The sequence below is a fragment of the Onychomys torridus genome, chromosome 6 (genome assembly GCF_903995425.1).
Source record: "Onychomys torridus chromosome 6, mOncTor1.1, whole genome shotgun sequence".
Classification (NCBI taxonomy): Eukaryota; Metazoa; Chordata; class Mammalia; order Rodentia; family Cricetidae; genus Onychomys; species Onychomys torridus.
The window spans coordinates 128,023,431-128,039,470 of record NC_050448.1 but is presented as its reverse complement, the minus strand read 5'-3'; the positions used below and the strand labels follow the sequence as shown (position 1 = coordinate 128,039,470).

The following is a 16,040-nucleotide window of genomic DNA, read 5'->3' as shown; positions in this document are numbered from 1 at the left end:
GGGAGGGGAGGGGAAGAACAGATGAAGAGTGAGCAGAACAGCTCTTGTCCAAACAGCAAAAAATCTGGGCAAACTGTACCGTGTGCTGGGCAGGGAAGGAAGTATGTTCAAAAGTACAAAAGTACATTCTTTTGGTACCTTCTTCTGAAGTTTTTCCACAAATCCAATAGGATTTTTGAGTGCTTCTCTCTGGTGTCTGCCTAAACTTTCCAGGTCTTGGACTGCTTGAGAACGCTGAGCCTCAAGGACAGCAATGGTCTGTAGCAGTCTCTGGTAACTGGAGACAAAGAAGGCAATCTCACTGGAGTTTACTACTAACAACAACCAATAAAAACTCAGTTCAAGTTATCATCTACTATATATGAAGTCACACAGTCTTTTTAAAGTTACCTGAAAGAGTTTAGTAAAACATATTACTGGGAATAAATGAGGTCTTCCTGAGTTACGAGGTACCTAGTCAGAAAACATCAGTTAGAGAAAGCAAAGCCTCCTTTCCCATCTTAGACCTTCTAATTCTTAAACCTTGAATGAGTTCAGAAAACAAGAAAGCATTCTTACGTTCCAGCAACCAAAGTTTTAAGAAACTCCTTAATAAAAGAACTAAAATCACATAATTTCACACAAAGAGACGAGCCCCCAAATCCAGCCCTCTGGCTCTACTTTGCAGGAACAGAATGCCTAAGGCACATTTTCTTCCCAAAGCCATAAGACAGTGCCGCATAATCTGATATGGTAGGTCACATGGTCCTTATCTGCTCTATCCTCCTCCTCACCCACATTTCTCCAACATTCAAGACAAAGGCAAATGCTGAAGATCTTTTTACTTCCCTACCTGCAAAGGCTCTTTTAAAATAGCTAACATCCATTTCATCCACATAATCAATTTACTTGTCATCACCCTGGAATCTAATTACACTAGAGATACATTCATTAACTAGTCCATTCGCATTCAGTGTCTTTTTTTTCCCCCTAGCACTGTCCTGAGTCTGGAATGTCAGGTTTTACATATAAATACACATAGAAATGCAGTAACCCCAAATCCTTGGATGCTCAGAAGCTTTTCACAAAAATAATTTAAAAGTCACTTTAAAGAAGCTGTGTCCTTAAAGCATCAACTGAGCAGTTCTCCTTTATGGTGCAAATACATTTGTTTCTCAACAGACTGCGACTCCTAACAGGAAATGTATGTTTGGTTTACCTTTCTTTATTTAGTCAAGGTACAGCGCACTTTCCAGCATATAGATGCTCAAGAAATATTTCTTGAATAAATAATTGTCTGATGTTTTGTCCAATCAGCAGCATAGTAAGTCTTGAAAGTTAGAAGCCAGCAGAGCACCAGAAACATCCCAACAATTCAACCCCAAGACTCATCACCGAGCTAATGCTTCAAACATCTTATTTCTGTTTAACATGATGACACAGTGAACATTAACATAAAACTGTATGGGTATGTACAGAGTTGAGGCCAGCTTAGAATACAGGGTGGGGTAGGGTGGGGTGGGGAGACAATGAAATCATAACTTCCCAACTCCAATTTTGCTTCCTTAATGCAGGCAAAATGATTAGAAGGCACAGAATGAGCACTGAAAACCTGTAGAACAACAGTGACGTCAATTCAAACCACTCTCAGATTAGTCAGAGACCTCCCCAGTTGGGAGAGACTATACTGTCTAGCCCTGGATCGACTGGCATGACAGCCAGTCTGACACAATCTATTTTCAGTCCCACCACAGCTTTCTCCACATTCAAAGGCAAAGGAACAAGTCAGTCCACGGATGAATCCAAGATAAGCCTGGGTTGCCCGTTAATCCAATCATTGTTTGCTAAGAAAACAAGGCGCTCTCTTAAAAGCTCTAGCAATTACCAAAATACATTAGACATGGAGCTTAGGTATAACAAGGGCACTACAATAATGGAAGAGAAAGAAACAGAACTAGGTGTGCAGAAAAACAGCATTGACCATCTTCCTAGAGACCGAAGTAAGCATGTAGCTGAGGATCGATCTATCTCAGTGGTCCACCTACTTTTTAGTGTTTGAAATTGTCCAAAATGAATTTTTTTTAAAGAAAGAAGGCTGAGTATGATGGAGTACATCTTTAATCCCAGCAATTGAGAGACAGAGGTAGGTGGACCTCTTGAGTTTGAGGGCAACATGGTCTACATAGTGAGTTACAGACAGGCCAGCTGGAGCTACCTAGTGAGGAAAGGAGAGGAAGGAGGAAAGAGGGAAGGAGAGGGGAGAGGAGGGCAGGGGAAAGGAGAGAGGAAGAAAGAGAAAGGAAGGAAAGGAAGAGGAAAAAAGGAAAGAAGGGAGAAAGGGAAGGAAGGAGGGGGGGGGAGGGAGAGATGAACAAACTACAAACTGTGTCTTTGATCCAAAGTAACACAGTAAGTGACGCTGTATAGTGGTCCTGTTCAGATCACACCTGCCAATGCATTCAGCTCTGCTTAGCGGAGGACAAGTCTGTGAACAGACAAGATAGATGAGCAACTATGTAATAAGAAACAGTAATAAAGGCCAAATATGATAGCTTATGCCTTCATGGGGATAAGGCAGAAGGATAGGAAATTTGAGGGCAGCCTAGTCTACAGACTAAGACACTGTATGAAAATACAAACAACAACAAAAACATAAGAAGGTCTAAAATTCATTGTGTACTATATGCTGAGCACTGCTGTATTTTAAATTTCATAAACGTGAAACAGGTATCATTTGTTATTCAATGCGTACTACAAAGAAAACTCTTGCCTCAAAAAGAAGATGGCAGAACAGTATCTATTCATCACAGATACTCATCCAAATATTTAAAGAAAATACAAATACAAAAACAAATCTGAGCTGGGCAGTGGTGGCACACACCTGTAATCCCAGCACTCGGGAGGCAGAGGCAGGTGGAACTGTGAGTTCAAGGCCAGCCTGGTCTACAGAGCTAGTTCAGGACAGGCTCCAAAGCTACAGAGAAACCCTGTCTCGAAAAACAAAAACAAAACAAAACAAACAAAAAACAAATCCGAAATTCCACAGAATCAATAAAACACTTTTCACGTTAGCCGTTCCCTTAACCTCCTGAGAGAGAGAGAGAGAGTAACTTGTGGAAATGGCATGTGCTTCCTATGCTATGTGGAAAGTCACAGCTTTTCAACAGGACAGCTGTGCACTCACTGACTCTCTAAGAACTCTACCCAGTTCTCCAGCTGATCTTTAGGTGACACTGACAGTGAGTTCACCTGCAGCAAAGCATTCTCCGCCTCACTTTACTGATGACACCACATGTAGACACTTAGCTCTCAGGCTAGGGGATGGTGTCTGACTATGGTACCTATAACTAAGTTATTCTCACTACCTTTCCCATGCAAGCCTTACTGACTTCTCTGAACATAATAGTCTACAAGTAAAAATCATGATGTCTAAAAGAGAATACACTGAAGGAACCAGTAACTCAGCAGCTTACTTTACTTTTTCTAGGCAGCAATACTGCATGTACAGTCACCATTGGAGAGAAAGATAGGAGAGGAGGAGGGTGGAAACTCTTGCTTTTCAGTGCATCAGCATGTTTTTCTAGGGGCCAGGTTTCCATTTCTGCAGTGGAAAGAATCTTTAAGGGCTCACATGAACATTTTTTAACATAATGTGGAAAAAATTTTTTTAATCTAGCTTTCACACATTCTGCCAAGAAACTTGGTCTAATTCTTGAAAATAATAATTGTCAGTGGAAGGTCCCCAGTTTGATCCCAGGTTTCAGCACCAGATGAATGGAAAAAAGGGGGGGGGCAGTGGGGGGAGAGGACATGACTGCCCCTAGGTATTGTGGAGGAGGGGTTTATTGTAGACAAAAAGGAGGGTGCAGCCAGGGGCAAGGACAGCTGAGAGAGTCCACAGTGAACAAGACCCCAGTCAGGCCATGAGAAGAGTTGGGGGAGGAGAGAGGGGAGTGCCAGGAAAGTAAAGGGTGGAAAAAAGGATGAGTAACCAAAATGGCTGACTGATACAGCGAAGGGCCTCTGGGGGAAGGGCAGCCCTGCCACTGGGCTGGCGAAATTTAGGGTAGGGGATGGGGTAGGCCATACTCTGTAACAGGTAGGGACTAAGGGATGCTGGGACAAACCGTCAGATAAGTCTGCTTTGGTATGTTAAATAGACGTCTCCATTAGCCATTTGTCCAGGGTTTGAGGCCTAATGATAATCAAGAGAAAAAAACCAAAACAGGGGCTGGGGGATTTAGCTCAGTGGTAGACCGCTTGCTTAGCAAGCACAAGGTCCTGGGTTTGGTCCTCAGCTCCAGTAAAAAAAAAAAGAAAAAAAGAAAAAGAAATCTCGTCTACATAAGGAATCTATACAACCATGGCTTGCTTGAATTGATAAATAAAGCTTTGCACAGCCACACATGTGTTTAAACAGCAGAGTGACTACAACAGAATCACGTCATCTACAAAGCAGGAAGTATTTACTATAGGTCACCATGAGGCAGTCTGCCACACCCTCCCTGCAAAGGATACAAAGGCGGGACACAAAAATGTAAGTAACACACAAGGCTGGATTAGACCCCCGACAGGGGAGAAAAACAGCTTTTAAGGAGAATTGAAGGGATGAATTATTTAAAGATATGTAAGGAAGTGCTCTCATTTGTTCAGTGAATGCATATAAACAATGAATGTACAAACACTGGAGACAACCTGGTGAGACATCACTTGCCTGGCATGCCCAAAGCCTTGGGGCTCAATCTCCAGCACAGCAAAACATAAATACGAAAGCAAAGCAAAAGAAAACAAAAACAAACAAACAACAACAAAAAAAAAACCCCTCAAGCAAGTGATGAACTGCCAAGGTACTTTGCCCCCAGGTTGTAGGGACTGTATTATTTAGTGCTTTGAGCATGCAAGCACTCTATCACTCTATACACTGATGGCCACAGACTTCAGAAAAAGGAAAGTTGAACGTGTTGTGGGGGGCGGGGAGGGGGGCAGGGTAAACAAAAAAAGTCACTGTTAGTAACTAGCAGATGTGTCAGTCCTCGTGTGCACACACTGAAAACCACAGGGGAGCAGGACAGCAGTGTACAGCTACAACTCCACACAAAGAACACAAGTTAATGAAGCCTGACACTGGCAGCACGCCCTCGGCAGGCCAGCCCTCAGCCTGCACACACCACAGACTGGTGCAGCAAGCAGAGAAAGACACCAGAGCCAATCCCAGCCCAGCCCTGATATCAGAGAACAATACACAGCAGCTGCAGTTCTTTTTTTGCTTGGAAGGCCAGGATGAACCCTTGCCATGTGTATGTTCCCCAGGCTGGTTCTGAGATCCAGAGTCTCCTGAAGCTCCTAGTCCAGTGTGGAGATTACAGGTGTGGTCACCACAATCAGATCCAGGTTTGGTATTCTATTACCTTTTAGTACTGACTTTAATTTTAAAGATTTTTTTTAGAATTCTTCTCTTTCATCAACATTTCATTTTCTAATTGGATCTCAATCAGTATTTTTCCTCCCTAAAATTCTTTCCATTTTTCTTTATCCCTTCTTTTTCTCCCTTTCTCTGCTTCCTTCTGTACTTCACCACTTTTACCTCCATCAAGTTTACATTTTAGTTTATTCTACATTACGTCATACCTAGTCAATAACTGAATTAAAGAACACTGAAACAGCAACTCCAAAATCTAAAGTAATAGCCAGGCGGGTGGTGGCACACACCTTTAATCCCAGAACTCAGAAGGCAGAGGCAGGTGGATCTCAGTGAGTTTGAGGTCAGCCTCGTCTAGAGTGAGTTCCAGGACACCAAGGCCACACAGAGAAACCCTTTCTCAAAAAACCCCCAAAACTAACGTAATAAAAGATTAACGACCTGAAAAATGATTCAGTAAACAGAAGAATGAAGAAGTCAGCTCAAGACTTGGATAAGAAATTCAGAAAATCAGTTAGTCCAACATGGACAAGACCTGGTAGGTGTGAAGCTCAGTAAGGCACACAGGAAGCGTCTGAAGGCAAAGGGAAGAGCAGCAGAGTCTAAGACAGAGCTAGGGCAGTATCTATCACACCAGGGTAGCAACTGGAAAACTACAATCCCAACCACAGACGGCACTCAAGCAATCATGAATCTCTGCTGCAGATGAGGGAGTCAATACAAACTAAAGGTACATATGACTTATTCAGTAAAATTATAGTTCAAAACTTCCTAAACAGGGACAGAAATGTACATCTAACCATAGGCAACATTACAACCCAACAGATGAAACCAGAAAAGACACAGAACAAGTGCTGCAAGGGAGAAGTGCCAAGTCACTCCCAGATGACAATGCTGTCAGAGGAACAGCAGACCTCTCAGCAGACTCTAGGAGCCAAGACAACACAGACTGGTGTATCTCAAGCACTGAAATAAGTGCAAATCAAAAGGACTACAGTCAGCAAAGCTATCCTCTAAACTTGAAGGAGGAATAAAGACCTGTAATGACTAGTCTAAACTAAAGCAACCCATTATCAACATAGGCATAAGTTACTCAAAGAAAAAGATCACAAAAAATAAGAGAAAAAGCCAATCTACAACGTATACCAAAAGACAAAAATACTTAACAACTGCTTATAGAGTGTGCCCTTGGATAAATTAAAGGGTCTGATGACCTCTCATCAGTTCTGAATTACAGTTAACATACTTTGCCTTCAGTAAGTCATTAAGACACTTAGCTGCATCATGCCCACTAAAGACAGGTGGAGTTTCCACTCCCACAAAACTGCAACCAGAGCTGAGTAGTCTTTGAAAACGAAGGTTGTGTTCACTTGCTTACATAGAACAAGCTTGTCAACAGCTGGTCTCTTGAGTTGAACCAGCAGAACTGAAGCTCATTACCCTCTGTACTCCACTGCCTTTGAAGGGGGATGTTGAGTAAATGACTCAGTAAAGCTGCCTTCCTCCAAGCTTGAGGAATTGAGTTCTATCCCCTGGGCCCACAGAATGGAAGAGGAGCATCCTACCTCCACAGGTTAACCTCTGACTTCCACACCTACACCAAAGCCAAATGCATGCACAAACATATAGACACATACACAAATGAATAAATGTATTAAAACAATTTCTAAATCAGCAAACTGATTTGAGGCATCCTAGCACTTGGAAGGTAGAGGGTAAGATGATTTGGAGGCCAGCAGGGCTACACAGTGAGATCTTGTCTCAAAAAGGTCAAAACTAAACAATAAAGAAAGAAAACACGAACAACTAAGATCTTTTTCAGCAGACTTTATAATCCATTTTAATATCTCAAAAATTTCAAAAGACCCTCATATCAGTCAAAGTATAAAAGAAACAGAGCTCTGAAGTGTAACTATCAACTATATGACACATTTTCTAGACAGTCCTCCAAGTCATTCTAACAGCAAATTATGCTTTGTACACCTCTCCACTAAGCTTTTCCACCTATTTATCAGTGGTAGCAGTAATACCCAGTAGTCTGCAGAAGATTCACAAGCCCGAGGCTAGCCCAGGATACACAACAAATTCAAAGCCAACCTGGTAACAAAGCAAGACTCTGTGGAGGGAAGGAGGTTGTTTGCCATATATGGTTATCAAGTAAGACTTAATCATACCTCAATTTATCCATTTGTTCCTGGAATTAATTTGCCAAAACACATACAAGGCACTTTAAGAGAAAACTGTTAGGCAAATGCAACAAAACAAGCACAGCACAGCAGTTGGATGGAGGCCGCCGTTCTAAGGATAAGCACTGAAATGGGGCGGCCCGAGGCAGAACATTACTTGCACAAGACTCTTGGTTCAATGTCCAGCATCTCAAATGAAGGGCACAGATTTCTGCTAATCATAAAATACAAACTCAAGCAGAAATGTGAAACATGGAAGTAAAATTGCCATGATTCCAACATCATGAAATAAAGCTGTCACATTTTAATCTAGTGAGAAAAATATTTTAATGTTTTTACAAAATACAGGGGAATATTAAATGCTAAATTAATTTTTACAAAATAGATTTTTATTCAAAGTACAGAGGAATAAGGATTTCTGCTAAATAAAACTGTGGGTTTTATTTATTTGTTTGTTTGTTTTTTTAAGAAATTACCAACACTGTTCTTGAGTACTCCCAAATATCTGTAAAATTAAAGACTGGGCCTAAAAATTAAGGAACTTACAGTAAAGAATACACATGAATAATAATGTATCATCAGTTCATGACTGTAACAAATGCCCCATTCTAACATAAGATGCTCAAAAGAGGTGCAAGACATCTGCACTTCTTATTCTGTAAACTTTTGAAAACTACGCTTTAAAGTCCCCTTTAAGCTACTAATATAGCTCTTAAGAATTCTTGGGGGGAAGGGGAGTTAAAAACCAGAGGCAGGAGGATCTCTGTGAGTTCGAGGCCAGCCTGGTCTACAGAGAGTTGTAGGACAGCCAGGACTACACAGAGAAACCCTGTCTCAGGGAGAAAAAAAGAATTCTGGGGGTATTACTCAAAGACAGGGCTCTCTTCCAGGGTGGAAATTCGCATTAATTGGTTAGACACAGTCCCCTTCTCTCCCTTGCAGAGTCATGGAGTTTGTTTTTTTATCATTATCATTAAAATTACAATACCTTTACAATATAAAGAATACTCACAAGTCTGTAATTTCCAAGACCACTGTGATGTTCCACTTAAGAGAACAAAAAACGAATTTAAGATAACACAATTTGACTAAAGCAACCCAAGATGCTTTCAAGCCTGCTGGACGCCAGCTAAACTCTCATGTTGGTAGGCTTCTGTAACCTATTCCAATAAAATCTGCTATTACCTCTAAAAATTTCCCCTACTAAGAACGAAAAAATAATGATTGGCTTTTCCTTGTTAAAAACAATAGTTTCTAGGGCTAGAGAAGGCTCAGCGGTTGAGAGCACAGGCTGCTCTTCCAGAGGACCTGGGTTCAATATCCAGAACACACATAAGGCAGGTTATAATCGTCTGTAACTCCAGGGTATCCGGCACCCTTACACAGATATACATGCAAGCAAAACACCAATGCACATAAAATAAAAATAAATAGTAAAATCATAAAAAGTTCTAATATTTTTGCTCTAAGCATGGCCCTTCACAAAGCAGAGGCATGCTCCCAACATGTACGCCTTATTGTAAATCTGTAAATCACTCTCCTATACAGTGCCACAAATTAAAAAAAAAAAGCATACTTCTTTCTTTTTGTCTCCCAGGAGATTATCTCAAACATTTATGATATGATAATTATCTCCTATAGTATTGGGGGCATTTTTGTATGTATAACTGAGTCTTTTTTTTTTTTTTTTGGTTTTTTGAGACAGGATTTTTCTGTGTAGCTTTGCGCCTTTCCTGGAACTCGCTTTGGAGACCAGGCTGGCCTCGAACTCACAGAGATCCACCTGCCTCTGCCTCCCGAGTGCTGGGATTAAAGGCGTGCGTCACCTTTTAACAAGTGATGAAGTACACAATTCTACTGACTTCACACTAACCCCAAACATCTTCCACTAACAATCCATTCTCAATGCCTTACTCCCCAGCCCCTGAAAACAATCTTTCAACCTCTATAAATTCACCTGTTCTAGCTGAACATAGTCATATATGACCTACTGTGTCTAGCTTCTTTCCACTGCAACCATTATCAAGATTCATAGTACCACACTGTTTTGTAAAGCTGCTGTTGTCTGTATGGATGAATGTTCTGCCTGCATGTCTGTCTGTGCACATGTGCAAGACTGCTGCCTGAGCTAGAGAGGCAGACTGCTGGGAGGCACCTTTTGAGTGCTGGGTGTCAAATCTGGGTCTGCGAGAGCAGCAATGCCTTCAACTGTGAGCCATTTCTTCAGCCGCTCCTCCCTTTTTATGGCCCAGTAATAGTCCACTGTAGTAACAGTCATAGCTTGCTGGGTATCTGGTTGTTTCTAACTTCTAGCTATTGCAAATCATGCTGTGTGAACATCTGTATCTAAGTTCTTCTTTGAACATACTGTCTTCTTTGGGGTATTTAAAGAAAGAATTCGGCCTTTAAGGGCATTTTATTTACATATGTAGTGTGCCTGAAGTGTGTCTTGTGTGGGTGTGCATGTTGTGCAATCATGCATGTACATGAAAGGGCAGAGGTTGAGACATAGGATGCCATCCTTCCCACCTTATATGTAGAGGTAGGAGCAGATTCAGCTTAGCTGCCAGCTTGCTTCCCTTTTCTGGCTCTAAGCATTGGGATCACAGGCAGTGTACAACACTAGCCTGCAGGCTCATGGAATCCACATTCTGGTACTCCTGCTTGCACAGAAAGTGTTTTATCTTCTGAGCCATCTCCCCATACCCCAAGGGCAAGTTTAGCACACTATACTTAGTTGTTTCTCCACCTCTCCCCCCAATAACAGGACACCTGACCCAGGAGATTCAGTCTACTCCATCTTCAGTGATTACAACATCCTCCTTAGAGACTGTGAACAACACATCTAGGGTTAACGGTCCTATGGACAGTATTGGCACTCCAACAAGTACAACACAGGTCTGCATCATCTGCAACTGAGGAAATGGGGAAGAATAAAGAACTGTGTGCCAGGAGAAATCACAGAGAAAGAGAGGTCTGGGGCACACAGCCTTCAGTGCTGACAGGAGACACACAGCTGGACACTACTTCCTGAGCTTCGTTAGTTGGAAGACTGCTGCTCCTCCATTCACCCTTCTGATCTGACTCACGTATGCTGTAAGCCTACGGTGAAATATTATACTACACCCTCAGTAAAGTGTCCAATTATCACACACAAATCAAAGAATTAAAACAAATCAACCTCTTTAAAACATGTTGATTCTAAGAAAAATTTATGTATGCATTCTACATGCATGCCAGATTCCCAAAACAAACAAGCAAACAAACAAAAACAGAAGATGGAGTTAAGAATCCCCTGGAACTGGAACTATAGGTGATTATGAACTACCCGGAGGTGGGTAATGGGAACCAAATCTGGCTCCTCTGCAAAAGCCAAACGCTCTTTACTGCTCCAGTCCTGTAAGTTCTTTTTTTTTTTTTTTTAAATTTAATTTTTTTCTTTCTTTCTTTGTTGTTTTTTCAAGACAGGGTTTCTCTGTGTAGCTTTGGTGCTGTCCTGGATCTCGCTCTCACAGAGTTCCAGAGATCCACCTAGCTCTGCCTCCCGAGTGCTGGGGTTAAAGGTGTGCACTACCACTGTCCAGCCTTAATTTATTTTTAGTACAAATATTAGTGTGCTTACGTGTGCACACGTGTGCATACTCAGGGTGAGTGACTGATGTGGTCAGGCAATACAACACCTGCGAACTGGAATTGCAGTTGCGCACCCCCAGTGTGGTGCTGGGAACTGAACCTGGTCTTCAGCAATAGCAGTCTGCACTCAGCCAGCACTGTCCGTCCCCAGTGTGGTGCTGGGAACTGAACCTGGTCTTCAGCAATAGCAGTCTGCACTCAGCCAGCACTGTCCATCCCCAGTGTGGTGCTGGGAACTGAACCTGGTCTTCAGCAATAGCAGTCTGCACTCAGCCAGCACTGTCCGTCCCCAGTGTGGTGCTGGGAACTGAACCTGGTCTTCAGCAATAGCAGTCTGCACTCAGCCAGCACTGTCCGTCCCCAGATCTTTAAACTCCTTTTTTCCTGCAGATAGTTGAGTGGGTTTCTGGTTCCTGCAACTAACAAATATAATAAAGCAAGCTCCAATCACCTGAATTTCATTTTCCTTGTTGTTTTTAAGGTTTGAAGACATTGCTTACTGAGAGAAGGAGGAGGGAGTGGGTACAGGGGTGGAGAATATTTTTTTTTTCAAAATAGGGTCTTGCTATTTTGCCCAGGCTGGCATAGCATTCGCAGCCATCCTGCCTTCCCCTAGCAAGTGCTAGGATCATAGATGTACAGCACCTTACCTGGAGCTTCATTAAAAACGTTTTTAAAACTCTGAATCTGTATTTTTAATCATATTTATAAAGCTACTCCTACCCCAAACCTGGGATTCTTGTGGGAACAGAACTTAAAAAGGCCGTTAAATCAGTTCATAGTGCTTTTCCAAAAACTCACCAAAAAAACTGGCTTCTCGGGCTGGGGATTTAGCTCAGTGGTAGAGCACTTGCCTAGCAAGCGCAAGGCCCTGGGTTCAATCCTCAGCTTAAAAAAAAAAAAAAAAAAACACAACTGGAAGCCAAATCCCACTAACTATACTGTGGATAATACTTTATACTCGAGTCAGATTAAGCATTGTATTTCCCCCATTTCTGAAATTTAGCTCACTCACTCTCTCCCCAACTCTCTGTAATGGATCTCCTATTCTGGTGTTGCAGTTGCCAGCAAGTTTCACATAACAGAAACAAGTTACGTGTGTAGAGGGGTGGGGTGCAGACTTGTAGGAAAATGGAGGCCGGAGGTCAACATCAACTGTCCTCTTCTGTCTATCTCTTCTGAGACAATGTCTCCCACTGAACACAGATCACTGACTGGCTATATTGTATGGTAGCAAACTCTAGAGACCCACCTGTGCCTACCCTTCAGAGCTGGGGGTCCAGAAAGCTGCCACTGCACATGACTGCTGTCCTGTTTGACAGGACACTGCCCACTGATCATCTTCTCAGCCCCAAGACACCCGTACAAAGACAAACCATTTGTCTTCTTTCAAGTCCTTCAGACAACCACAACCAAAGTCTTACCATTCTGTGTACTTTCTGAAGCCAACAGACAAAACTTAAGACTGTAAAAACATATTTAAAAATCATATAAATCATTGATAGTCAAAATTTTATCTCACAATGCACTAACTCCGAATTGTTTTTTATTCTCATCTTTTATATCCCCATTATAAAATATTAGTTTTGGCACCGGTAATTATACAGACTTACCCATCCCTAAATACACAACTCCACCAATACCTTTCCCCATATGTAAGTTTAATAAACTGTGTGAGTGAATGTGCAGCTTATTCACCTTCTTTTTAAAACTTAAAATCCAGATTGTTTTCAAATAAGTTCTGTAGTGAAAATGTAGCTCAATGGTAGAACTTTACCTAGCACGCAAAAAAAAAAAACAAAACCCTAGGGTCAATTTTTAGCACTGAAAAAATAAATGACTTTATTACCAGAAGTACGCTCATTTTTCTGAGGTTTTCAAACCAGAGTAAAGGCTTGTAAATTCTCCTATACAGGTCATGGTTTTGAAAAAGCTTGTTATCTATTATATACAATTACAGCAGTTATCATTCCCTAGAATAGAGCATACAGAAAGTGCCTGATCTGTTTGGGAAGAGAAAGCCTTCTCAGAGAATATGATACCTAAACTAAGAGGGGTCCCCATTTGTTGACAGAGGATGATAACCGGGGAAACTGGCATAAGAACAGACCAGAGCAAGAAGTTAGGTTTGTGAGGCCTTCAGGCATGGCTCATCCTTTCCATGTTGTAACACAAAGTCAACATCTACAGCAGTAGTTTTCAACTTCTCAATGTTGTAGCCCTTTAATACAGTTCCTTCCTCATGTTGTGGTGACCCCCAACCATAAAATTATTTTCGTTGCTATTTTGTAACTGTTAACTGACATGTGAGCCATGTGAAAGGGGCATTCAACCCCCAAATGTGTTGCCAGGCTGAGAACTGGAGAAATGAGGAAGTTACAAAAATCACGGAAAGAAACACTGAGAATGCTGTTAGTTTATACTTTCTAGTTGGGCTGTACTCACAGGTATCCTTGAGCATACGAGGCCCATGGGCCACAGGTTAAACACACTTGGTTGAATGAGGGGCCAGGGTATATATACTCAGTCAAAGATTTGGGAAAATTGGGCTGAAGTTTTGATCATGTAAACAGCACCAAACCATGGGAGAAGAACCAACACCTCTAAGTTGTCCTCTGACCTCTACAGGCTGCTGCCCCTCCCATTAAATAAAGTGTTAAAACTCAGAAGCTCGTTTCATCTGGCTAGCATGTAGAGTGAGAGGCAGACAGTAAGAGCATCTTAAATGAGTAGACATTCTATCTGCAGCATTTACTTCAGGATAAGGTTAACTGGGGACTCCATGACAGCACCACGGAAAGTAAGGCACCGTCGCCAATGGGGCTCGAGGAAGGAAGAGCAGAGCTCAACCAATGGCTGGGGACTCCTTCCAGGAGGCTGCCTTTTTTTCTAGACACTGCCAAGTTAACTGAAAGATGCTCAAAGTGGTTTGGGAAGCATTAATAAACTCATTCTCTGACCGGCAGGGAAAAGGGAAGGTCTACTGAAAGGTAAAAGCTTGAGAATAGTCTGAGCTCAGGCTACCCACTGAGATCCACTACTACACAGGGGCAGATTTCTAAGCCACAGCAGTTAAGGAGAACCCCAGAGAAGGACATAAGAAGACAGCCAGGGACGGAGACCAGAGGGGTGAAAAGCAAGGTGCAACACAAAGGGAAAAGTACATTCAGAGTCATGGGTACAATACACCAGCTACAATTACAGAGTGATGTATCAGCACTTACATCGGCTGCTTGGCCTTGTGCCAGGAGAGAAAAGAGCATGCTCACCATGTCTAGTACAATCACACCATCTTTGTAAGGAACTTAAAAAAGAAATTCAAGATTTGAGTGTACACTTAAATGAGATAGCATTTCAAAACTACAAACATTATTTAGTTGCAACCTTAAAAAAACCCACTACTTATGAAATGCATGCTCTGCCCGCTAAACGTGGCTCCTCACATATCTCTGACTGTTCTAGCATTTTACTCAGCTACTTCAGGAGGCTGGGGGCATGGATGTGAGGAAGGGGATGATTAATGAACACAGGGGAGATAACTACTTGTGCTCTACAGAATTAACTGTACTTGACCAAGAACATCCTGTACTTCAAAATAAGAGACATAATGTCCCCAACACAAAGAGAGGACATACTTCAGGTGATGGATGTAACAATTATCCTAATCAGACTCATATGACGTATGCATGTTCGGAACACTAAATCTATAAAATATATAATCATATGTTAATCAAAAAGATGTAGCTGTTCTTGCTATGACCTTGGAGCATGGACCCTAGTAAAGTAACAGGTAACTGTTACACCTGCCTATGACCTTGAAATAGGGCGTGGCAGCTCAGGACTCTTAAGACCTGGGATGCACATATGCAGCTCTCTCTTTGCCTCCTCTTGGTATTAGATGTTGAGATCTTGGACCAGGCAAATCAGCATGGGACATAGCTTTCCCTAACTCTATGATAAATCTCTCATGTTTGTGAGTTAACCCCCAAATCAATTCCTTTGCTCATTAAATAGATTCTGTGGATTTCTCACACTAGAAAGACACTTCCTCTTGACTATAATCAGTTTGACTCTCACTTCATGCCCTCATTACCAATAAACTATGATCATAAAACTTTCCTTCTAAGAATTATTTTAAGAATCTGATAGTACACTACAAAAATAAAGAGGAACAATAATGTAGGAAATGTAAAAAGTAGCAAAATAAAAGATGAATCAAAAAATTCCAACCTAAACAGCAGAAAAGTATAGTATTAAAACAAATTTCTGCAAAACAAATGTTAATTTTTTTTTTTTTAATTTTATTTTCTAACACAAGGTCTCACTATGTAGCTCTGGCTATCCTGGACCTATGTAGGCTGGCTTCAAATTAAGAGATCTGCTTGTCTCTACCTCCCAAGTGCTGGGATTAAAGGCATGTGCCACTACATCCTGCTCCGGTTGATTTTATTTTAAAAGAAAGCTGGAGAAATGAGTCTGTGGTTAAGGACCTGTTTGGTTCCCAGCACCCATATGCTGGCTCATCACTGTCCAGAACTCCGGTTTCTGGGGGATCTGGTACCCTCTTACTAATTCTGCAATGGCACTGGACACACATGACGCAAGGATATACATGTGGGCAAAGTACCCAGACACGTAACAAGTCAAATAAGTAATTAAAGGTCACTTGTTAGAAACTGGGGTAAACTGGTCCTGAAACAAAGCAACACATTCCAAAGCCTTTCTAAACACAGTACACAGCAGACCTGGTGCAGCCAAAGTCCCAAGGACTAAGAAAAAGCACAGAAACTCCAGATGTATTTAATCTCTCAGAATTACCTCTT

At 41.7% G+C, this 16,040-nt stretch overlaps 1 protein-coding gene across 7 annotated transcripts in view; it reads right to left on the bottom strand.

Moving 5' to 3' along the window:
* Positions 1–16,040, bottom strand: part of Zzz3 (zinc finger ZZ-type containing 3) — a 79,208-nt gene that overhangs the window by 17,284 nt on the left and 45,884 nt on the right. For all 7 annotated transcript variants that reach the window (XM_036189353.1, XM_036189358.1, XM_036189359.1 and 4 more), the window contains one exon: positions 139–277. In XM_036189353.1, the coding sequence (XP_036045246.1) occupies positions 139–277 (139 nt within the window). The remainder of the gene's footprint in view (positions 1–138; positions 278–16,040) is intronic.